At 44.6% G+C, this 24213-nt stretch overlaps 1 protein-coding gene across 2 annotated transcripts in view; it reads right to left on the bottom strand.

Annotated features, from left to right (window-relative positions):
• The window catches only part of ERCC6 (ERCC excision repair 6, chromatin remodeling factor), a 49893-nt gene extending 47665 nt beyond the window's left edge, over positions 1-2228 (bottom strand). Inside the window, exons 1-3 of one of the 2 annotated variants that reach the window (XM_075026001.1) lie at positions 2001-2228; positions 1722-1799; positions 738-1171 (exon numbers count right to left, since the gene is read on the bottom strand). In XM_075026001.1, the coding sequence (XP_074882102.1) occupies positions 738-1168 (431 nt within the window). In that variant the 5' untranslated portion in view covers positions 1169-1171; positions 1722-1799; positions 2001-2228. Of the gene's footprint in view, positions 1-737; positions 1238-1721; positions 1800-2000 lie in introns of those variants that run through there. The other variant, XM_075026000.1, reaches the window with a different exon arrangement.
• Between the last annotated feature and the right edge of the window lie 21985 nt (positions 2229-24213).

Here is a 24213-nt window from a genome sequence, read left to right on the forward strand (position 1 = left end):
AAGAGAGCTATGCGACAGTTCACATAGGTAATGGAGGCCTACAGCACTCTTGAGCACTAAAACCCAACATTAATGCAATACAGAGAAAGATGCACAGGTAGAATTATTTACCTGCAGTAGTTCACACAGTAACTCTACAATGAGACTAGAAACAGAAAGAGAGATCCAAGATCAAAACCTGAAAGAGGCTCCTATCCCTCAAAGTCTTCTGCTATCAATATACCATGTTAATTAAGCATTTGATTCTTTTAAGGTGTCCTTAAATACTTCATACAAGCACTTGTGATAAGGTTATTTTGGTTGTAGCACACTCATGATACGAGTCATCAAAGTTACAGAAAGCACATAACCAGAAGCAGATAACCCTATGAAGCATACAGAATTGAAGAAGTGGCACTTTTTCTGATTATTACTTTGAATAATAGAGTATAATGCAATTCTACACTGCCCAGAAAACAGACATACATCTTGGTAAGGTAGGAGACAAAGAAGAAAAAGGACATGCACTGTCCTCTACTGCCTTGATGCATGACTGAATTAGTCAAATAAGAGCAATGAAGCATTGTTCTGATGTGAAAAATATTTTCTTTTTTTAAAAGGTAGGCGACTCAGAAGAGTACATGTAATCTAGTGTTTTCAAAACAGCTTTTCATCTTCCAGCTTTTAAAAACATGAGACACCAAGCCTCAATAGATAGTCAGTAACAGAAAAGAACAGTAAGAAAGGACACAATTTACCTTAAGTCATCCAACACTGACTGATATTCTTTCTCCGCATCACCTATTTTTGTTGCTTTATTAGCTTCATTAATTGCATTATCTACTTGCTGAAGAACTCCTTGCTCCAATACATCCTGGTCATAGACATCAACTCCTAAACCTTTGAGCTCAGCAGCCTGTGCACTATATGAGATGGACTGAATCTGCTGCCTGTTGATCTGTAAAAGGGGGTGTCCTCTTCTGGGCACCTCCAAAGGAACAGCCGTGGAAGTGGATGACTGGCTGGCAGAGTTGGGAACTCTAATACCATTACCCAGGTCACTGTTACAAATGCCATTTTCTTGTTCAATTCCCAATTCCTCAGCATTATGCAGGCAATTATTGCTTGAAGTAGTAACAGGGTCTTGTTCTTGGATACTATCTGCCAGGTGGCTGTTGTCTGTTGGCATCCTCTGCTCCAAGGCAACAAAGAAGAACCACATCATTATAAGAACATTCACACACACAAAGTTCCTCATGAAGACTGTGCCCAAATAAAAATAAGCAAAACAACAAACACGTTTCTTTATGAGAAATTCTTGTTTCAAAACACCTAGTAGTCTACTCCTCCATGAGTCCTCCCCATAAAGGCTTCTCCACGCTCATTTCCACAACCAAAAGGAAAAAAGTGGCCAAAACTTCTTAAAGACAACTATATGGAATACTCCTGGAAAACACTGATATCAAGATAAATAAAACAACCTGTAAAAATTACTCTACTCGCCAGACAGTGAACTCAATCTTGTGTGTAAATGGTCACGCTCTGAAGACTACAGCATAACAAAAACATAGGCAACTTAACATGTCCAAAACCAAAGAATACAAGTTTTTGAAACAGGGTAGGACTTGCCAGTGAAAACACTGATGAGAATAGTTGGCTGTAGACTTTAGTGTCCCAATTCAGCTTTGAAGTAGAACATAAAGCATCTTAGCTGTTTGGAAGTTAACATTGGACTGACTTACCAAGGCAAGCCTGGAGCTGATTACTCTTTGGAGCCTTCAGGGCGAGACTGCCTTTTGAAAGGATGTAATTTTTGTCACCTTCGGGGAGAAACAAGTGTTATTAACTTGCAGGAAGACATTAACAAGGCAGGGGGGCTTCATCAGCATCCTCTCCTAGCACGGCTGCCCGCGGGTCTCGGTCCCAGCTCACGGTTTTCTTTCATCGCCTCCCCTCGAGGGACCCCGCCCCCCGCCGCCCCCCGCCCCTACACCGGTCCCCAAGCTCCCGTGCTTCACCACCTCTCTCTGCGAGCAAGCCCGGGGCCGGCCGAAGACTCTCCCTCGCGGCTGGCGACGAGGCCCGGCCGGGATGGAAACGCGAGGCGCTCCGGGGGGGGGGGGCGCCGCCTGCCCCCGCCCCCGCCCGGCCTCTGCCCGAGCCGGGCCGGCCGCGGCCCCGCTGGCGGTCCCGGCGCGGTACTCCCCTCGCTGCCCGGCACCCAGGACGCCTCACCCCAGCGACGCGCGACCCGCCCACGCCGAACGCGCACGCGTCACTTCCGCAACGTCGGTGAGCGTCACTGCAGCGCGGCGGGGCTGGGGGCAGTGACGTGCCGCGGCCGCTTCCCGTGGTGGCCCGCTCGCCCGGCTGAGGCGAGGTGGGCGGCGGCGGAGCGGGCGGCCGTGCTCGGCTCTTCCTCGGGGCCGCCGGCGGCCGCTGACCTTTACCGCGGGCGTGCCAGGCTGCCTCGCTAGGGCGTTTTTAGCTGGCGGCGCACGGGCCCGGCTTGGGCTGCGGGCCGGGGCACACGGGGCACCTCGGGCCGGCCGCCCTGCGGGGGAGCGATGCCTGGGGCAGAAGGGCCGGTAGGCCGGAGCCACAGAGGAACTGCTTGCAGGGACCGCTTCAGAAGTTCGGTTTTCTCACTTGACGTCTCTTAGCGTCAGGTGATTGTCCTCTGAAAGGCTCGGGGAAGGAAGCGTGCTCTAGTGGTTGCAAAATTAGCCCGGGACTCAAAAAACAAGTGTTGTTGAGCAAGTAGTCTGATTGCTTCAAGGCTCCTCCAAGGGAAGAAGAGAGAAGGGTGCATAATATGCAGCTTGGGATTTAGCAGTAGGGTTGCTTAGAGGCTTACCAATCAGTTGGCGAGAGGAGCAGTCTTTTAAGAGCTACGGGTCATCTGCCTGCTGGGCTCTGTAGCAGCAGTTCCTTATGTTTTATGCGTTCCATTCTATTTTCTTCATAATTCTCTGGTAGCGGCGAAAGCAGAAAACTAGATTTTCTTCGGGGGTCTTTTTGCTGTCTCTACAATTTCTCCCCATCTTTCTATCTCCCCGTTCCAGTGGTGTGAAACTCCTGGACCCAGGTCCTCCCTCTTTGGGCAGCAGAACTGAATTTATTTGCCAACAGCCTTGGGCCAACTGCAAGAGGATAAATACGTAGCCGAATCCATTTGGAAATGTATTGCTAATGAAATGCTGAGCCATTTCTATCGAGTTTAGCTCTTGGCTTTAGGGGACAGTTCGTGATTCCGTTTGACCACAGAGTTGCTTTCTTCAGTTGCCTTTCAGTTGTCCTGCTCCATGTATTCTTAATGCTGTCTTTTTACAGTGAATGTCTTGAAACAACATGCATATTGTGAAAAATATATTACTACTTTGTAAATTATTCAGGGGTGCAGACAAGGCATATATAAGTAAGTGACAGAGGCATGATACCTTACGCTTCTCACTCTTAATTTCAACAAAATGCTGCAGATGAGAGAAAACAAGTCCAATAATAATAATAATACATCTATAGTGCACCTTTGATCCAAAGAAATCCCAGATACTACTGATTAGTCACCCTGCATATAGAAGATTGTGATTGTAGCTATGCAGAAATGTCAGTTGTTTTAACAGAGGAATAGCAGAGGTGGTGTTTGTGTATGACTAGATGTAATGTTTTAATAATGAAAATTTAAGGATGTAAGTTAGGGTGTATAGGGAGAGATGGTAACTTTTATTAGATTTTGAGCTTTGTCTTCTTTACACCCTGCCTTTCGATATTTGTACACATTGATGAGATCTTCCTTCTTCTTTAGGCTACGCAGTCCCAGCTCTATTCAGCCTTTCCTTATAGGGGAGATGGTCCAGTCCCTACTCATCTTAGTGGCCCTTTGCTGGACTCTTGTCTACTAGCCCCATATGTCTCCTGTACCAGGAAAGTCCTAGTCTCTGTAGACATTGATTGTCTGACATTTTCTCAACTATGTCCCTACAGTGAGTTGATGGAGCCCGCTGCTGTAGTAAAACACTGTTGATAAATAAAGTATCCAGCGATTCAAGCATTTCAAACATGGTTGAAACTTTTTTGCCAAATTTGTGGCATACCTAACACACCCACAGACTCCCTACACATGAGTAGGGATTCTGTTACTTTTTCTCATAAATCACCACCACTGACAGTTTTTGTAAAATACTGTATCCTACCAAGTTCTCCATGTTGCTAGCTCTCTATGACACGTTATACCATTTCCTTTAATACCCACTGGTGTGAGTATTAATGAATAACTCTCAAAATTGTTGGTGGTTTTATTCTGAACTACAATTTCAGGTCCTTGACTTAAGATGCTCCTTTCCTTCCATTCCCTTATTCCCTCCTTCCCCCAATGTCTGGAAGTCTCAAGAAACCACAGAATGGGTTCTCTAAGGTCTGTAAGACCAAGACACAAAATGTCAGCAGGCAAATAAAGTAGTGCTTAGTTGATATACTCTTGTTTGTTTCCTTTGCTCTGAAATATGCTATTACTGCAAATATCCTTTACTTCGTATTTAATGACTAGAATGAGGAGGCTTGTTTTTAACTTTTGTTGCTATCTTCTAAGTGCAAGGAATGATGCTTTGTTGTTGTGGTTTAAGCCCAGCCAGCAACTAAGCACCATGCAGCTGCTCTATCACTCCCCCTCCTCAGCTGGACAGGGGAGAGAAAATATAACAAAAGGCTCGTGGGTCGAGATAAGGACAGGGAGAGATCACTCAACCAATTACCGTCATGGGCAAAACAGACTCAACTTGGGGAAAATTAACTTAATTTATTGCCAATCAAACCAGAATAGGGTAATGAGAAATAAAACCAAATCTTGAAACACCTTCCCTCCACCTGTCCCTTCTTCCCAGGCACACCTTCACTCCCAAATTCTCTACCTACCCGTGCCCAGCAGTGTAGGGGGACGGGGAATGGGGGTCGCGGCCAGTCCATCACATGTTGTCTCTGCTGCTCCTTCCTCCTCAGGGGCAGGACTCCTCACACTCTTCCCCTGCTCCAGCATGAGGTCCCTCCCATGGGAGACAGTCCTCCACGAACTTCAACATGGGTCCTTCCCACGGGCTGCAGTTCTTCACAAACTGCTCCAGTGTGGGTCCTTTCCACAGGGTGCAGTCCTTCAGGAGCACACTGCTCCAGCGTGGGTCCCCCACAGGGTCACAAGTCCTGCCAGAAAACCTGCTCCAGTGTGGGCTTTTCTCCATGGATTTTCAGGTCCTGCCAGCAGCCTGCTCCAGCGTGGGCTTCCCGTGGGGTCACAGCATCCACCTTGCTTGTCCTTTGGGCATCCACCTGCTCCGGCGTGGGGTCCTCCCCGGGCTGCAGGTGGAGATCTGCTCCACCGTGGACCTCCCTGGGCTGCAGGGGGACAGCCTGCCTCACCAGGGTCTTCCCCACGGGCTGCAGGGGAATCTCTGCTCCGGCGCCTGAACACCTCCTCCCCCTCCTTCTTCACTGACCTTGGTGTCTGCAGGGTTGTTTCTCTTACATGTTCTCACTCCTATCTCTGGCTGTGGTTTCTGTGACCCAGCAACTTTTTTTTCCCTTCTTAAATAAGTTATCACAGAGGTGCTACCACTGTCACTGAGGGGCTTGGCCTTGGCCAGCGGCAGGTCCATCTTGGAGCTGGCTGGCATTGGCTCCATTGGACTTAGGGGAAGCTTCTAGCAGCTTCTCACAAAAGCCACCCCTGTAATCTCCCCACTACCAAAACCTTGCCATGCAAACTCAATACGTAATTGCTGAAACAATTGAAAATGTGGAGTGCAAAGTCTTTCAGCAGAGTGAGAAAGGCAGCAACCAGGGGGCATTTAAGGACAGAGCAACATCAAGCTGTTGTCAAAACTAAACTGCTGTATGGAGGGGTAGGCTCAGTTTTCCAGAAACTGATTAATGAGGGGGGAAAGATAAGCTGTCCTGGAAGAAAGAAAACAGAGTTTTGTATTATTTGCTAGGAGAAGAGTTTTCAAATGAAAGGTTGCTTCTTTCCCAAGCTCAAGAGGAAAATAAGTGAAGATTTTCCTATATGTTAATAGACTTATATACGTTAAGAGATTACTGATATGGGAGATGGTTAGTACTAAGTCTGAAAGAAGACGCTGTAATCCAACATTAAATACTATTGCTTCAAGACAAGTACTCGCAGAACAAAGCAGTTACACTGGTATCCTGACTGTGACTCCAAAGATCCCTGGTAGAGCTTGCTCATAAAGATCCCTGTTGTGCTCTGTAGGTGAGGGGTTATATGGGACTGAAGATGATCTTTGTGGGAGCGTTCTGAAAGCGTGATATGAAAATGTGGGAGGCCCTTCAGGCAGAGACTGATCAATGGCATCTGTCCATGAAACACCATATACACTGGGAATGATGTATAAATAATAAGCATATTATACAACTAGTCTGTTACAAACTGGGTCACACTCCCAGGAGGTGTGAATGAAGGCTGTTCAACTGAAGCCTGCTGAAGCCAGGTCTCCCAGCATTTGAAAATCAATATGGCTCCATTAAAGTCATAGCAAGGATAGATTCTATAGGCCTTTAAAGCTCATTTCGTGGTGGTCCGTCCTCAATGCATTTGCAACACTATGCCTTTCTTTACCTCTTCTAACTCAACACATAGTTTTGCTTCAGCTGCTGAGATCTGTGGTTGCATTCTGTTCTCAGCCTCAGCTATTGCCTGAAACTGTCCATTTCAAAGGCTGTAAAAGTACAAAATCTGTATTATAAACCAGAATGACTTTGAAGTTATATTTTCAGTGCAGTCATTGTCACACAGAAAATTAACCTCTGATGAACTGGAAGTTCAATTCTGCTCTCAGCTACATACACATATGGCTTCTGATCTTTTCATACGGAATGCATGCGTACACACTCATTTCTATATTTTACTGAAGTCTTTAACTGAATTTACCTTTGTTTTGTTATATTTTTTTTTCTACACATAGATGACTGCTAGCTGCAGTGCAGCTACGCTGCTAAACCATTGGCAGTGTGTATTCCTGGGCAGGACAAGTTCTGCTTGTTTGGCTAGGTTTTTGTAATGTTGTTAATGTAGCCACAGTCTTCACCCCCCTTGTATGCAGGCAATAGTGATGACACGTAATTCTTGATGGAGCTGGTTCTGGCAACTTTTGACATGCAGTAATTATGCTCTGTTACTTGAACTAGCAAGACTGGGAAATTAAACTGCGTGGATGTCTTCCCTTTCTATCAGCCTTGCAGGATTACTGGGAAGGATCCTGGCAGAGTGTGGAAAACAGCAGCTCAGAGCTCAGCTGTCAGTTCTGGAGGGCTTTGAGGAAAAGCAAACAGGCTTCCAAGGAAGCTCAAATAGAATAACAACTTGGAAAGGAAACAATTTGTTTCTGTGACTCTGAATTTGGTAATGAAAAATCAGGTTCTGTAAATTATTGTCAGCGATGAGGGGGAAAGGGGCAGTGGTTTAATTTTTTTAGTCCATCATTTTTATTCAGTTTCCTACTTTAAAAAGTTATCCTGAGAGTCATGGGAATTTTATGAGAAGCACATCCCAGTGATGTACCCAGTGTACCCAGTAACAATCTGCCATGTCCAAGTCCCTGGTTCTTAGCAGGAGATGATCCTCTCAAGCCCTTTAGTGGCCTGGTTGTGCTGTTCAGCGTGTACCCTGCTGACAGTTAGCCAAATCTTCAGTCTTGCTTTTTCAATTAGGCCTTTCCACCACAGATTCTAGTCTGTATTTTGCAAAACTGAAGGCTAAGGAAGGACTTTGTGACAGAACATTTTTATGGATTTTGTTCTGAGGAAATCCTGTGCATGAACTATGACTGAGTGCAACAGAACAACTGCACAGAAAGGCTTGGACTGGCCAGCTAAGAAAAAAGTAATCTGAACCACTACATTTTCAGAGTTAACTGACCCCAGGATTTGAACATCTTCTTCGAGCAATCATCACACAAGTGTTTACGTGCATTAAGGTGACCTGAGATGGCTGAGCCTCAGGCATGTGGCTGCTAACTCTTATTTATGGAGCAGTCCCAGTGGATGCAGTGCTTTGCTAAATATTTAAAGACGCTCCTTGTCCGAAAGTGCTTAGGCCTAAGATTTTCATTTATTCATAGATTCATAGAGCTTAAGGCCAGACAGGACCATTAGATCATTTTTCTGACCTCCTGTGTGACACACAGCAAACATTCTCACTCCTACATCAGGCCTGTGTCTTGGAACTGAGGTAGCACAGATGGCTTAGCAAGACATCACATTTTGATTTAAATACATTCAACAGTAGAAAATCCGCTACATGACTTGGTAGACTGTTCTAGGGGCCAATTCCCCTTGCTATGAAAAAACATGTTTCAAGTAGCCTGAAACACAATATCTTTAAAAAAAAGCCAGGTGCTTAAATAAGGGGCTGGCCTGTTAAACATAGTGGAGGGAAAGTGTCCAGTGGAATTTTGGCAGAAGCCTCAAACACAACTTTGTAAAACCTTGAGACTGAATTTCAGGAGAACAAACATTCCTTTACCTGCTTAGAGGTCTGCAATGGGATGGACACCTCTGGTTCCACCTAACAATTCCCTAAGCAGTTATGTGCTTCCCAGTGCTATGGCTATTCCTAAAAATGCTGCTTTTGTGGCTGAGCTGATCAGCTGGGTACACTTGTCCTGCCTGGAGCCAGCTTAGAAGCTGAAAATCCCAACACCAGGCTAGAGGGGTCGGTTAGTCAGGTGTGGAGTGTCCTAGTACCCACAGGCAGCACTGTTCTGTTAAAAAACAGATGGCAGTGGCATATTTTAGTGCATATCAGTTTAGTGTCTCTAGTTCTCAATCCTTTCCTGATGAAGTATCAGCTGTGGGTCTGAGCCAACACTCTAGGAGACTTCTGTGCTGGTGGTGAAAATGCTGTACACTGAGGCACACTGACACTTTTAAAACGAAATGCTAAAACTGTGAAGTTGTGATGAATATAGATAATAAATGATTTAGAGGCTGCATTACTTCTCAGGAGGGCACAGAATTGCCGGCAACATTGGCAGAAATGGGAATTCCATCCAGGGTAATAAAGCATCTGTATCAATTTGTACGAGCGAGTTGAGTGGCAAGTACCTCTCAGAGCCATGCCAGTGTAATAAAGCTAATATATCAACTTAAGAGAGATGCTAAGCTCTTTGAAAATAATTGTGTAGTTGGCAAGCAATAGCTCTTACTCTTTATATTGCAGAGAAATAAAACTGTTTTTTTTCTCCCTTTCTCTCCCTGCTGTGTTGTGTTTAAGAAATTAAATGCAGAAATCTACTTCTGATGCACTATTAGGTTGGAAAAGTCATGACTGCAAATGGGTACAAATTCCAGAAGTGAAGGTTTCTACTACTTTAGTGTGGTTAGATTGCTCACCTTTTCTATTTCCAACAAATATTGCTGGACTAAGGCTTACATGTAAGGAAGTTCTTGAAAACATCAAATTTTTAGGAAAACTCCACATTTGTGCTTATTTGGGCTCCTTGTTTTTCCAGAGGAAGAAAGAAGTGACTTTCTAGCCAAATCTGCTGCAGCTCGTAGAGGACTGTTCCTGAGCCTGCAGCCAGATCATTGCTTCACATGTGTCTTTGCTATCTATCTTTTATAACTGCGCGGACACAGCACTTTTTAAGGCCCTGTATAAAAAGCAAACAAATATATATTAGTTTTAAGTACCGAGTAAGCATGTAATAGGATGTTGCCAGAGCAATTGCATCAGTCTCCTGGAGTCAAAGAGGGAGGTTGAACCTGGAAGTTTATTGAGTCTTTGCAAACCAGCCTTTCACATTTTGTGTGCTTCATAGCTGTTCAGCGGGAAGCTTATCACCAAGCTCTGGCCCTTGTATCCCAGAACCAGGATCATCTGCTGCCGTCTTACCCAGGCAGCCGTAGGCTGCTTCTTTCTCACCTGCTGAAGACCTGTGCTGGGTCTCCTTGCAGTGACTAGCATGTATGATGATTTCTAAAGCTCGCTGGCAGAGTCATGCTAAGACCGTGTTTGAACTGTCAGATGGTGCCAGGAAGAGAAGTATATAAATGTTGAAGTAAGTACTTGAAAATCTTTCACCTCAAAAACTGGGCCGACAGGGACAGACCCGTTAGCAGCCACCTGCCTGCTTTAACACTAGAGGGAGGCATCGCCTAAAAGAAATCACAGAGGCTTCTAAAATAGCGCAATTTAAACCGATATATGTGTCTTGGAAGGGAACAAAACACTTATTTCTTTTTAAAGCCTCTGTTTTTATTGGAATACATTATGGGAGGCCTCATCTGTTGCCCAGAATGCTCTTGGCCAGAGTGAAATTCAACCTTCCTGATGAGGCAGGCAGATTCAGCTTGTGCTGCTCTGCTTTGTCTTAGCTGGGTTCTCCTGGGACAACCTTGTGCACAAGGCCTGGAGGTAGTTCAGCCTCTATAAATAGCTCATTGCTGAATTCTTGTGTGAGCAGATTTTGAGGGCTGTGCCAAAGGATAAAGACTTCTGTTGTTTTAGTTCACTTCAGACTGACACACTCAAACAGATTTCCCTATTTGGCCTCGGTTTGTACTCAAAGCAGAGGCCAGGAAGACAAAATGTCAGTGCCTCACTCTGTATTTATTTCTCCCTAATTGCAAGCCTATAAGCAAAATAATAGGGACTGACTTAATGATGATGGCTATGTAGGGATGGTTGTGGTCTCTTAGGAGGCTTTCCCTCTCCCCCTGTACCCCATTAGCTCCTCCTGTTGCAGCATGGATCCTGTACCACATAAGGGGTAGATAATGCACAGCTCCCTCATTCATGGTAGGATTGCTTCCCTGTCTGTAAACTGCATTTTGCTAGGTTGCACAAAAAGACCATAGAAAAATGTGAATAGTTATTTGAGGGCTCCACAGCAGTTGACTGTAACCTGGAGTTGTATATTGTGCTGAGCAGAGAGTTGAAAGTTACAATCCTAAAGCAGGGATCAGGTAGCTGAAAATCCTGCATGTTAATTCCAGCAAAGGGGGAGAGGGAATATGACTGCCTGTTCTTTCCTCCACTCCTTGTTGTCAGGAGTAAAGGTGGTTCATGGAGAAGGGAAGTGAGGAAGGATAAAGGGCCCAGGACCTCTGGATATCCTGCTGAAATCTTTCAGTGAGCTCTGTTCAGTGGAGATGCTTGTTTCTTCTTCTCCTAGACTTATATCTGCCTTGCCTTGGCTGGTGAGCACAGCTACACCTAGCAGGGAGGGGGGAAAAAGGTGTTCTGAGGCAGTCTTTTCAAGTCAGGTAGGAGGCATGAAACACTGCTGAGGGAGCAAGAGAGGCAGAGCTGGGATGTGCAGATGGGGACAGAAACAGATGTTAGAAGGAAATGTGTAGAGAGGGATGGGAGAGGAAAGAACAGAGGTGAAGAGTGAGGGAAGGGCTGTTATGAAATCTGGGGACAAGAATTACTTGCTGAGCAGGGCAGTGCAGAGGTATATGGGTGGCTGGTTTGAGTGTATTTAAATCTTTGAATTTCAGTGAGGTATAGCGTACATGCCGATGGGCCCAGGTGCTCCAAGATCACTGTGATGAAGGTCTTAAGAGACAGAAGGTCTGTTGTCAGAAGGTGCAAGTTACAGACACTTCAAATGGATGGCAGGAATTTAAAAGAATAATAAAATGTGTAAGTTACAGCTATCAAACCCCTGTTTAGAGTCACTTAAGCTGTTCCATGAATTTATCCTTTAACAAGTTCCAGGCAGTGCCTTTCATCCTTTTGGCAACACTTAAAATGTCCTGAGTCTCTGCTGAAGTGGGACTTGGTTCACTGTTCCTATTGCCACTTGGTCCACTGCTCCAGCTCAGCCATATACTGCTTCTAATAAAGGAACTTTCACAGCGTCTGCCGCAGTTTCATTCTGTTGAATCCCTTGGACACCTCATCATCTGTGATTCTCACCAAAGGCCTTGAGATATGTTTTGTTAAACAGCTAAAGAAAATTGTGTTGGGAAAGCTGCTGATGTGGTTCCTTTTTGCCTTTCAGAACATAATCCTGCAAAACTGTAGTTATTGTAGCAGATCTTTGTTTAGAGCAAGGAAGATTTCTCAAGGTGCTGTTTAAGACTTCCTGGTTTGTGCTGCAAATTGTTAATCAGTCCATGACAGCATAAATAAAATTAAAGGGTTTAATTAAAACTAATGAATGAGTGAGTGGAGAATACACAGCATGTTCTACTTGCAGAGCGCTGGTGCTGTGAATAATTAAAATGTCACAAAGTAGGAGATGTCTTAGTAAAAATGTTGGAGCTGCAAAAATAGAGGCCCCTGAACTTTGGTAGTTTGGGAGGGTTTTGCTCTTTAAATTGGTTGAAATCAGTTTATGTAAGTTAGGGGAAAGATACAAAAATATATACAACTCCGTTTTTTATTAGAATGGAGTCAAAGTTGGAAACTTGGTGCCAAACAAACCCTACAGCATTTTGGATCAGTTTGCATGTCTCTGAAGATCTAAATGTTTTCATACTGTATTAATCCTAAAACCGTATCACCCAGGGGATTAGTTTCTTCTTTTGACTCATCTGTGACTGTATTCTTGCAAAGTAAACTTGTTATTACAGGCTATTACATTGTTGTTACTTGTTAATGTTCTATCTACTCAAAGCACAAGGATTCTTTTCATTTAAACCTAAACCTGAACCACAGCCTGAACTGGATCTGCCTTTGGCTCAGGTTTGGTGTATGTGACATGGTCAAATAACAGGCCAAGAAAATAATTTTAGCTGGACTGTTTTAAATAGATCCAGGGGGCATGAGGTGGGAGTTAGAAAGATGAGGCCAAGAGGCTGATCAGACTGTTGTAAAGTTTGGGATTACAGATTAGACCCAGAATATCAGTTCTAGGAATGATAGGAAAACATCTTCCATCTTGCTGCTTTACAGTGGCTTGCTATTGTCTGTGGTACGACGTGTTTGATACTACCCCTCTGTGGCCTGTTCTGAGGTTGACGTTCTCCTTCTCCTCAGCTCTGGACTTTACCCCAGATCTCCTGACCCTATGACATCTTCTGAGGCAAGGAGCCTGTTGGAGGATGAAATAGGATCTGGATAAATGTCCTGGCTACTGACGTCACTGATGAAATAGTAAGGCTCCCGCAGCCTGCTTTCTGTGTCATAATGACCCAAGGTGAGCATAAGTGAGGGACCTTACTCAGTGTAAGGGCTTAACTACATGTGTTGGGAGGTTTAAAAGGTACCATACCTCCATCAAGTGCCTCTAGAGGCCATGATCTAATGGTAGGCAGTATTGGATGCAAGTTAGAGTGGGGTGAAAAGGTGAAGATCATCTATGAGGTAAGTGGTTATGCTGTTGTAAAATGCTAGCTCTGTATCATGTAATTTCTTAAGATAGCTGAGTAAATTTTACCTTGAGAATTTTCACCAATTTAGCCTGGTTGGTCAAGACTAGAAGAACAGTGCAACTTCCAAGTGGCACCATGGAGTCTTCCATGTCCAGACTTGGTATACAAAGCCTCACTACTAACGATATCAACAATATATTCCCTTTCAATGCTTGGCTGTCCTTTTAGCAGAAGATCAGACTAGATTATGATAATGGTCCCACTGAGCCTTAAACGTTTATAAAGGAATGAGTAGGCTTTGCCAGGAACTCAAATGATTTCTTAATGTTACATTAAATAACATTTAAAAGTATGGCATAACCCTAACATATTTGCTGTTGGCTTATTTCTTTGGTATTATGAGTAGTGTGGAAAAAAGGTATCTCAAAAATGCATTTCTCTCAGGAGAAAGGACTTTTGAAGAATATGTAGTTTTTATGCCTAAACTTTTCTCTTTCCATATATGTTTTTGGCTTATTTTGGTCCAAAATTCAAATATTTTGGAAGAAAAACACTGAGAGTTTTCCTAAGAAAAAATGTAATTCTCCATGCACCTCACTTTGGATGTGTTTGTGTTGGGCCAAGTTATACTGAAGAGAATGTGGGCCTTTCAATATGCTAGAAATCCCAAATATCTATACGTTATCAAAGCAGACTAAACTTCCTCCATCACTCTATAGCATTAGGGGCCTTGGTTACCCAGAAAAAATAATAATTAATAATCGACAATTTGAGTTAATTAGGTATGGTCAATTCCTCACATAAATTATGCTGATTTATGTGAATTCTTAGACTTTAATGGCTACATTAATAATTAACTACAAATTAAAAATAATCACAAGTGCAATTGAGAAAATATCTTCCCACTGGTTACTTTATGATTCAGTTTCAGTTAAAGGGTTCGGTACTCATTTCCAATCAACAAGGGCTTGTATGCTGCTCCTGGTGACATCACTGTAAATCTGGGGTGAGATTCTTATGAAGTCAGTGGCATTACTCCAGATTTACATAGATCTAGCCAGAAGCAAAATAGAGTCCATCGACTAAAGCATTCCCTTATCTTCAAAGGGAATTGGTTTCATCTATAATAAAATATCTCAGGGCAGCCTAGGCTAAGCCTAGTTATTTGGCTTCACTGAGGCTCTTTGTGTGAATGAATCTTTTTAGTTTTGAGCCTAAAAGGTTGAAATCCATACGCAACCTTCCATAGACTTCACTGGAGCAGATCCAGGCTCTATAGAGCCTCTGCTAAGAGGCTTTTCATTACGGCAAGATGCAATTAAGGTTGCAAAAATTTGTTGGGCTTTTCATAAGAACGCGTATAAAAACTTTCCTAAATTCCAGAAGCTGCCAAATATGATGGCAATGTAGCTAGAAAGAGGAAGGGATGAGATGTTTGGGACTCTGTTCATGCTGGTCTGTTTTTGCAAGGGATAGTTCTGGTTAGCTTTATATTGTCTTGCTGTATATATCAGCACAGTATTTTTTTCCAAACATGGATCAATCAGTTACCTCATTAGTTTATTTTCTTAGTTACTTGTGAAGTGATCAAAAGCCAAAACTTCAGATCAAGATTCCTCAGTGAATAGTCTCATGTTTTTAACTTAAGACTTAATTGAGTAGGGTATATGGTGTGTACTTCTAGGATGTAGGATGTAGCTCTGGTTTGTATTTTGCCATGTGGTTAGGTATGGAAAAGCAGAGCAATACCTTTGTTTAGGTATATACAAAAGGTATTCTATGATTTCCTTCAGGGCACATAGTAGGAACTGTGAGCCAGTAAGTTCTGCATTAAAATATATGTCTTTGCTCAGTCCATTCAGGATGTTGGCACACTTCTTCCCCATTGGTATATCTTGCTGCAAGAATAATATAAAGTAGATCTAGGATTGGTTTACAGAGCCCAAGATTTTTATCTGATGGGTTATTTGCATCCTTTCTGTGTAAGGGAAGGGTGGCATGGTGCACCTTTTCCCCTACCGTCAGGTAGGCTGGTTGATACTCCTGGAAGTGTCTGTCTTACTGTGTATCTGTATCACTGCTGTTCAGCACATGTAGGGAACACAGTGCTCCCAGAACTGCTGGATGAAAGTAGATGGCAGCACCATGCATGCACTGTAAGGTGCCAGCATTCAGTGTGCTTTCAAGTTGCTCCTAGGAGTGGTCCTAGTGAATTGTCCTGGAAGAGTCCACAAGATGAGCAGGCTGATCTAGCAGATCTAGGAGCTCATAGCTACTGCATCAAAAGGAAGCTTGCAAGAATTTTTTCAACATATCCATGAACAACCATGTAGGGAAGAGGCGATTTTTCCTTTGAGTGGGACCCACCCTAGATGTCTCACTGTTAGGGAAACCTTTGTGTTCTCTGAATGTTTTGGATGAAGATACACATTCACTTTTTACAGTCCTTCTCCCTATAGAGTAGCTGGGGACAGCATTCATTTATAACTGGAAGCATTATGACAACATTAAAAAAAAATTTAGACTAAATATCAAAGAAATTCATGACAGCTAAATTTATTACAGTTAAGTCAGCCTGAATAAACATCAGAAGCCCTGTAGCATGGGTCACATGCAACTATGATATACACAAACCTGGGAGAATACTGTGTAAGGAATAATCTTAGATCCTTGTAGCTGAATGATGAAGAAAATGAACAGTAAGGAAAGTAAACCACAGGGGCAGGGGTCCAAAGGGGCTCAGAAATCTCCATCCCTAGTATGTAATTGGAATTGCCCTTGTTGCATCTTGTGTATTGCTGCTTTTAGTATTCTTCTAATTTTAGACTGTTTATGCCAGCAGGCCATGGAGTCATGCAGCTGTGAATCAACTCCAATAACTAGGGTAGGATCAATACCTAATTTTATAAAGGAATCCGCTTAAAAAGGACAGGAGCCCAAAGACAGGATTAATAGAGCCTTCCAGTGTACACCTCCAATCGCACGTCAGAGAGTTGTCAGTATCCCAGATACAATTTACACTGCATCAAAACCACAAACCTCAGCAAGTACAGAAAGCGAAAGCAATTTTGGAATGATCTGTGCTAGAGCAATTCCCTCCACAATAGGTCTAAGCTAACCCAAACTGATGCTTTTTACACAAATGATTACAAATAGAAGCCAAAATTTTGTCAGACCAATAGTGCAAACTTAACATATTGGCCCCTTGGTGTCATTTGAAGAAAATTAATGCAGAGGGCCAAAGAGACAGAGTCTGCAGTATGTAATGCTCCGGAGACATAGCTGAGATTTTGTTCCTAGTGTAGCAGAAATAAATGCTCTTGGCAAGTCATAGGGGAGGAATAAGACATGTGCATAAGTAAGATTAATCAGTAAAGCCAGTGTCTATCTCACGAGTCATATCTGACATCAAAAAGGCCGAGGTAGTTGCATGTTAAATTTGTGCTACTACAGGAAAGGCAAAATAACAAAGAATCTCCTGTGCAAATTGTGCTGTAGATTTGGAGAACGTGCAAGCACTAGTGAGAATGGAGGCAGGGGAAGAAGGAGGAGGGGGCTTCTCTGTCCTCTCTCAATAGAAAACTAAGTGTGGAATCATGGCCCAAGCAAAACTGGTGACAATGTTCCTGTGGCTCTTATTGGGGCCAGGTCCTGCCCATGGTTTGTACATACTGGGTTACAGTGGAAGGGCTGAATTTCTCAGCCTTTTCTCAGGTAAACTCTCAGAGAACTAAGTGGGAGTGACAACTAGCCAAAGAGCCTGCTTCTCTCTGCTGAAAATGCTAGATCAGAGGCAAGGGAATTTTTCCTTGGTGAGGGTCAGATAGATTTTCCTGTACTTTTGTGAGCCACCACAGTGCAATTGAATAATGAGGGGACTGGGGCAAAGAAGTGGCTGCCAGCATGTACAGGGGTGGCCCCCAGGCTGCAGGTCCCCTGTTCACCTCCGCTCCCACGCAGTGTGTGCAGGAGTGACCTGACGCAGAAGTGCCTCTTCTCTTGTGCCCTGAACAGTGAGGGCTTGGTGTGTGCTGCTTTGTCTCCCTTTGCAGCAAACCACTATGCTAGCTGTCTGCCCTTTCTACAAGGACAGGGAGGTGTGGAAGGAGAGATACCGGGTTTCTGCAGCATCATTCTCTATTTCACTCCTAGATTTCCTGGTACAGTCAAATTTTGTAATGCACTGGGCATGTTTTTGCTCTGCTTCAAAGATAGCTCTTGGCAGGGTCCAGAAGAAAGCACATCAGCAGAACCAAAAGGTGTTTTTTCAGGATGTGGGGCAGAGATACCTAGTCTTGCTTTTTTAAAGAAAGGTATGTTGAAGGGGGCAGATACAAGGACTCTTTATCCATTTACTGCTCTTCTCCTGCTGGTCCCTTCCCCAGCAGTTCTCTGGGTCTTACTTTCAGAGCTCAGCGGACCTGTCAGGCACAATCCACCCTCACTGTTAGCAAGGGAAGGGGACAGTGCTTTCAGTATAGCAGAGATGACTTATTCAATGGAAGGACTGCACCTCCTCTTGGAGAATCACATTTCGAGCTTCTGCCCAGGTCATGCAGCTGAGTGATGCTCCCACATGGGCTCAAGCCTTCAAGGCACAATCTGGCTCTACTAATTTTGTGGCGGTGGTTGTCTAGGCAGGTTCCCCCAGGATTGAAATGAGAGACCTCCTGTGCTGAAAACACTTGGGTCTGTCCAGACTGAGCTAATGTGGGCTGTGTAATTAAGGTTTTTAATGGGCTTATATTCTTGGGGAAATGACCACAGGGCTTGGGAAGGGAGGGTGAACAAAGGCTGGCCAAACAGTAGTCTGTAGGAAACAGCCACATAGGTGTCAAGTGTTGGGAATCCTGGGCACCAGGGTAGGAGGGTGGGGTGGGTAGGGTCCCCATTTAATTTCCATGGGGCGACTTGGTATGGAAAGCACTGTGGAAGAAAATTTGTTGCTGCAGTATCAAAACCAAGCTGTTAAGCTGGAGTTTCATCTTGCTGTCTGTGTTAAAAATGCTGTCCTGCTCCCCTCTGGCAGAGGGAAAGTTAACAGCTGTGCTGCTCTTCAGGACAGCTTTTTCTTTTTTTGTTCAAGTCCATTTTTCACTTGCCAGTTTCCCCAGAACAGGAAAATCAAGTGGTACCCTAACACAGTTTAGGAGATCAAGCACTGCACAGGCAAAATAGGACTCAGTGGAATAAAATCAGAAGGGGGAAATATGCCCTGCTTGCACCACAAACCCATCCATTGTGAAGCATTTCCGACGGGTTTTGGATGCTGATGCCAGTAGGGAAGAAACCAGCACCCACGGGGTCCTGCTAGACAGGGAATAGAGGGAAGGCGCAGCAGGGCTGGCTGATGAGCCAGTGGCGGTGGCAGTGGGCTGAGCAGCCCTGGCCAGCTGGCCTGCCAGAGCCCTGGGGCCTGCTCAGGTTTTGGCTGTGGACAAAGTGCCAGGCTCCTCGAATGTGCATTTACAAGGCACCACTGCCCAGTTTATTGGGATGTGATGGGATGCTTTGTGAGCACATTGCCCAGACTGGCATGCAGATATAGAGCGTTTTAAAAGCAGCAACACTTACGGCTAGCTCTTGGTGTGCATGGGAGCTGTTAGTGTAAGAATGTGCTAGCTGCCCTGCTGCTGGCTCTTTCATATTAAGTATCTTAAATAGAAAGTCCAGACAATTGCCAAATGCATTGCTAGATAAAAGATGTAAAGATGGAGTTAAAGGTGAGGTGGTGTATCAGTCATTTAGAGGTTAAAAGCACATTGTAATGAGCTCTGCAGTTCCAGGAACTTCTGAATACAGATTACATTGGCAAGACAACCTGTCATGTTAAGAACATGCAATTAAAGCTTTTTTGCCTTCAGGTGAGGAAGATGAAAACCCGATAAAGATGATAGACCTAGATTGAAAAATCACTGTCCCCCAGCCCTGCCCTGCAAGTTGTGAGAAGAAAGTCCCACTTATATGATTAATGCATGGGTTTGTGCAGTGAATAAACCTGTTAGCTACCCTGCAGTTTATTTCTTTGTCTGTGTGGAGCCACTCTGCGCTCCTTGGATGCAGGGAGGGAATGAATGGATGAGTGTAAGTGCTGATAAACTTACCTGCTTCTGGAGTCCCTGCATAGTGCAAGTGCCTTGGGACAAAGTACTTGCCCTGTGTTAGAGAGTTTGGTGACTTGGGCCTCCCTGTTTTCTGGTCCAGCTTTGTATTGTCTCATAGCAGAGACATCCTCTGCTCTGCAGCTGTCATAACACTTGCAAACCACCCACTCTTCACAGGAGCAATTACATGTAACCCAACCCCTTGCCGTATGTGTAAGCTGATCTCTCCCACTGCCCTAATTCAGGCTCCAGAATCCCTTTGTTTTGCAGCGCTGTCACCTCTATAGCAATCGCAGCAGACCAGCTTCATTATTTTCTAATTTGTGCTCTGGTCTCTGAGACCTCAGACCTGCCAGCCTTCTCCCAGGAGAATTCCACTTAAGCAGCTCAGACAGGGTGCTGTCTGCTGGAGATTCCCTTGCCTGCCTCTTTTGGAATAACTAACAGGCTGATTTATCTTTCTCCTAATTGTATCAAGCTATTTGTCAGCCATAATTTTTGCTTCCAATTTAATTGTCTCCTCTCTACTCTGCAGCAGAAATTTGCCTTAGAGCTTAGCTTATTGGCGCTGATTTATTTGAGCACTTGTTGCAGTTTACCATGGCCCACCTTTCCATTTCTGCACTGCTGCATCCCTTACTGTATCCTGTGCCAGTTTGAATGGAGATCATGGGGAAGAGCTCTGACAAAAGAGGACCCCCCTCCCTCCCATGGAATCCAGTTAGTTTTGTATTGTTTCATCCCACATTTTTAGATCAGGAAATTTGCTACGGTGGGCAGACCTTTCTAGAGATGTTGGGGGTGCAGTTGTTGCCACTGTTAAGTTTACTTTCTCAGCCAGCATTTGATTTGAGCTGAGATGTTCTGATTGGGATCCGGATTTTGGTTGCTCTGAAGTTTGATGTTTGTATCGACTCAGAATTTAGCTCTGAACTGCCCCACTTCCCCCCCGCCCCCAAAACCCCCACTAACAGATTTCTTTCTAGAAAAAATATGTATTAAATACTCAGGTTTGACCAGAACAGCTTTTCTGTTTCTCAGGAAACTTCCATTTTAATTCGAACCAAAACACAGCCTGTACTGGCTATTTAATTCACTGATATCACTGACAGTTTAATTCACAGTTATCGCTGATAACTTTTATTTATCCAACTTTACTCTGTACAGCTTCCGCAAAAAGTCTCTGGAAAACTACTGGAGTTGCATATGCTCCAGAGACCTGCATGTGATGGAGATAGTCCCTCTGTGACTCACTGCTCGGGCAGTTCAGAGCCTTCCTCATGGCCAGTCAGGATCTGAACCACTGGTGTCACTTTGGGAAACCCAACTCAGGTTACCTGCAGCCGTGCCTTTGCTGTGGGGCTTTGCTCCTCTCTTATGTTTGTACCACAGCCACGTCCCTCTGACCTTGCTGGAGGTGGACACTGAGCGAGACCTTTCAACCTATTTGACCTCTGAGGAGCTCTTCCAGGAGAGCACCAGTGCCACAGAGTATGGTGGTCACCTGTGTTGCTGGACCTGGCCTGGGCCAGTCTCCCTGGGTGCAAGGACAGCATTAACTTCATTTTTATGCCTTCATGGTGTTTCTAATAAACACCATTGGCAATTAGACAAAAAGTAGTGAAAAGCTACTTAAGATTTCTTTCCTGCTTCCCTGACCAAAAGCGTTAACCAGCTCTAATAAAAGTGTTCCCCAGGGAGCTGTGTTTCGGAGTTAAAAGTAGGATTCATAGGCCAACCCTTGAAATTTAAACTTAGGCATCCGAATGGAGATAGTCTAAAGAGCAGCTTGGAGTAGGAATCCTCAGAAGCAGAATTCTGAGGTCAAAAATACTGTTTCTGGACAAGCCAGCCACCTATGGGGCTGTTGACAGAGTGTCATAAAAATACAGGTGCTGATGTAGGCTAGCCCTCTCCTGCCCCTTCTGCATTGAGACGCACAGGAAAATGCTGTTGTGTGCATGGGGAGAAAGAGGCCGAGGGGCTGATGAATTTATTCAGAGCCATGCAGAGACAGTGGCCAGGTGCCAGTTTGACATTGGTTTCACGGGTGTACGATGCTGCTGTTCTGTGGGATGGGCCTTCGGGACCTTTGGGTGAGGGGTCAGTAGCTGTCTAAAGCCAGAATGAGAGAACACCAGTAGCTCGGTTGTGCCATGAAGTCATCAAACCTAGAGGTCATCGGCAGGGAGGAAAATGACATTGAAATAAAGCACTGGGACTGCCTGGACTGTCCTCCCGTCAGCAGCTGGCCCTTGGGTCCCATACGTTCAAGCCAAAATTTCTGCCCTCAGCGCGAAAGGGCTGCCCCTGCACGGGGTACACAGGAGCGCGATGGGTTCGAGCGCCCTCCCGCGCCCCGCAGGGCTGTATGGCAGCTGGGCACAGCCTCCGGCCCCCAGCCGGGGGAGCTGCCGGCGGAGGGGCGTCCGGCCTTAGCCCTGCTGGAGGTGCCTTTGGCTCTCAGTTACAGAAAGCGGAAAGGTAGCGATACAGCGATTTTTTGCTGGCCAATAGGTGGTGCTCTCCAGCTGGTTTTCTGTCTTCAGCGGGCGTTTGTTAGCAGTTTGAAGCAAGCTCTTTCGTATTGTTAATTCCAGCAAGTTTTTTCTGGACTGGATTGAACTAGCCAATTACGAAACTCAGAACGGGCTTTGGAAGTGCTCTTCGGAGCAGACATGGCCTGATCGAGTAGGCAGATTTTTTTCCGTTTGCAATTAAGTTTTTATTTAAACTTAAACAATGGTTAAACAACAAAAACCATCGCTCCCCATGTACAGTGTGCTGCTGGCAGCCTGACAACTTATGACTCTTAAATTACACAATGATGACCTAGTACCAAATAGGAACAGAGCATGTTCTTAAACATACTATCAACTAGGAACACAGCATGCTCTTAAACTCCCTGAAGCCTTGAATAGTCAGATTGTGGCAAACTAATACAACCAGGTGGTTGGAAAATCAGAGCAGAATAGTTCCTTCCTGGCACTTGGGACCCTAGTACTGGAGATCGATGTTTACAGCTGATTTAAGCTAATTGACAGCTGTGCTGTGGGTGAACAGGGTGCTGTTTTGCACCGCTCTGCTGCCAACTGGGCATTCGCACCCTCCCTGTGTGAGCAATGCTGGTGCTGTGGCCGTTGGATGAGGAAGGTCAGCTAAATGCAGACTTGGTAGATCAGCAAGCTGGTCCAGTCTGTCCCACAGCCACTCAGCTCTCTGGCCTAAGGAATACAGGAGTATTTTGCTATGCTATCCTGTTTTTCCATCGGCAGCCTAGGCTTACACTGCTATTATGCAACTGCTCCTCAGTTTTACCTCGTTTTATGAAGTCTTCTCTGACAGTATTTTGGTTAACACACTTCTGTTGATAGGTAGTGTGAGAGTCTCCTGCTCTTGCTCCTGGCTGTGTCACCCCATCCCCTTTCTCCTGCCAACTCTGCTGTTTGTTGGGTTCGTCTGTGACCTGATTCAGTTCATTAATGTAGGTGAAAATTGTCAGTGGAGAGGGTCAGCAAGACCCTTTCACACTTTCAGCAACAGTGAGCCTGGAGATCAGTTTAGTTTGCTGAGGCAATTGCAGCCGGAGCCTTCAGGAACCTGATCTTGCTTGCACTGAGGTTGACAGCAAAATTCCACTTGAAGTGGATGCTGCAGGAGCAGTTTCTGGGCTCCAGTCTTGCACGTGGTTATATGGAACAGCCCAGGCATAGGTTTTGTGCCTCCTTGGAGTTAAGCATACCAATATGTTCTTCAAATAGCTACCTGTTTGTCTGCGTACGTCATCCCTAGGAAAGCAATATTTTAAAGGGCTCACAGCTGCTTACAGGAAGGCAGTATATCACAAGGGAGAGATGTGTTGCATCAATGTTTTGCAAATGCTACATCTGAGATTAACTTCCCAGCTGTCTCTTGATTTACTTATAATGAAGGGCATGTGAGTTGCAACTTCCTTCCTTTACTCTTCCTTGTCAAAAGGACCTGTTTAATGCAAAGCTAGGAAGTATGACAAGATGTTTCTTTATGCTTTGTTGGTGGTTTATGTGGACAGCACTAGCTTGAGTCACTCTATCAGAGGTGTGGAGCACATCCTCCCACGTTAGCTCGAGAGAAACTATCCAATGTGTTCAAGCTGGCAGGAGTTTCTTATTAACTCCCTTTCCCCCAAAAGCGTTATCACAACCATCTAATGCGTTTTTATGGGTATGAAATCTTCCCCTGATTACTGAGCTGAAGGGAACATGAGAACAATTTGTTCTGGTTAATAACCAGGAGGCTTAACTTGAAATAAGTTGGAATGAAAGCAAGTGTAAACCAGATGCAGAGAGAACAGAGTTGCAATCTACTGAGGAAGTGCTTGAAGTTTCTTTTGCACATTTTTCTTCTTCAAAACAAATGAGAACATGTTGAGAGTGCACATCAAATCCATGGTGCTTTGTCCTTCCACTGTGAAAGCACAGTTATGTGCTGCTGAGAGCAGGGAAAAGCCTTGCTTTAAACAGCATGTGTGGGAGCAAATGAAGATGGTTGGATTGCACCACTGTAACTGTGGAATGGGCTTCTCTAGTGGCAGTTCTGAGGTTGCCAGATGAGCACAGACTGTTGCTTTTTTTTTTTAAAACTCAATGGACAATAATGAAAGTTCTTATCAAGACTATCTTGTGTTTTGCAAGACTTTGTTTCTGGTTCTTATAGCCTATGTCAACTGATAAACTCAGAGGAGGCAAGTAGATTTATACCTTAGTTTCCATCTGTCTGCAAAAGTAATAGATCACAATGAAATCAAATTGTTTCTCTT

The sequence above is a fragment of the Buteo buteo genome, chromosome 4, assembly GCF_964188355.1.
Source record: "Buteo buteo chromosome 4, bButBut1.hap1.1, whole genome shotgun sequence".
In the NCBI taxonomy this organism is placed as follows: Eukaryota; Metazoa; Chordata; class Aves; order Accipitriformes; family Accipitridae; genus Buteo; species Buteo buteo.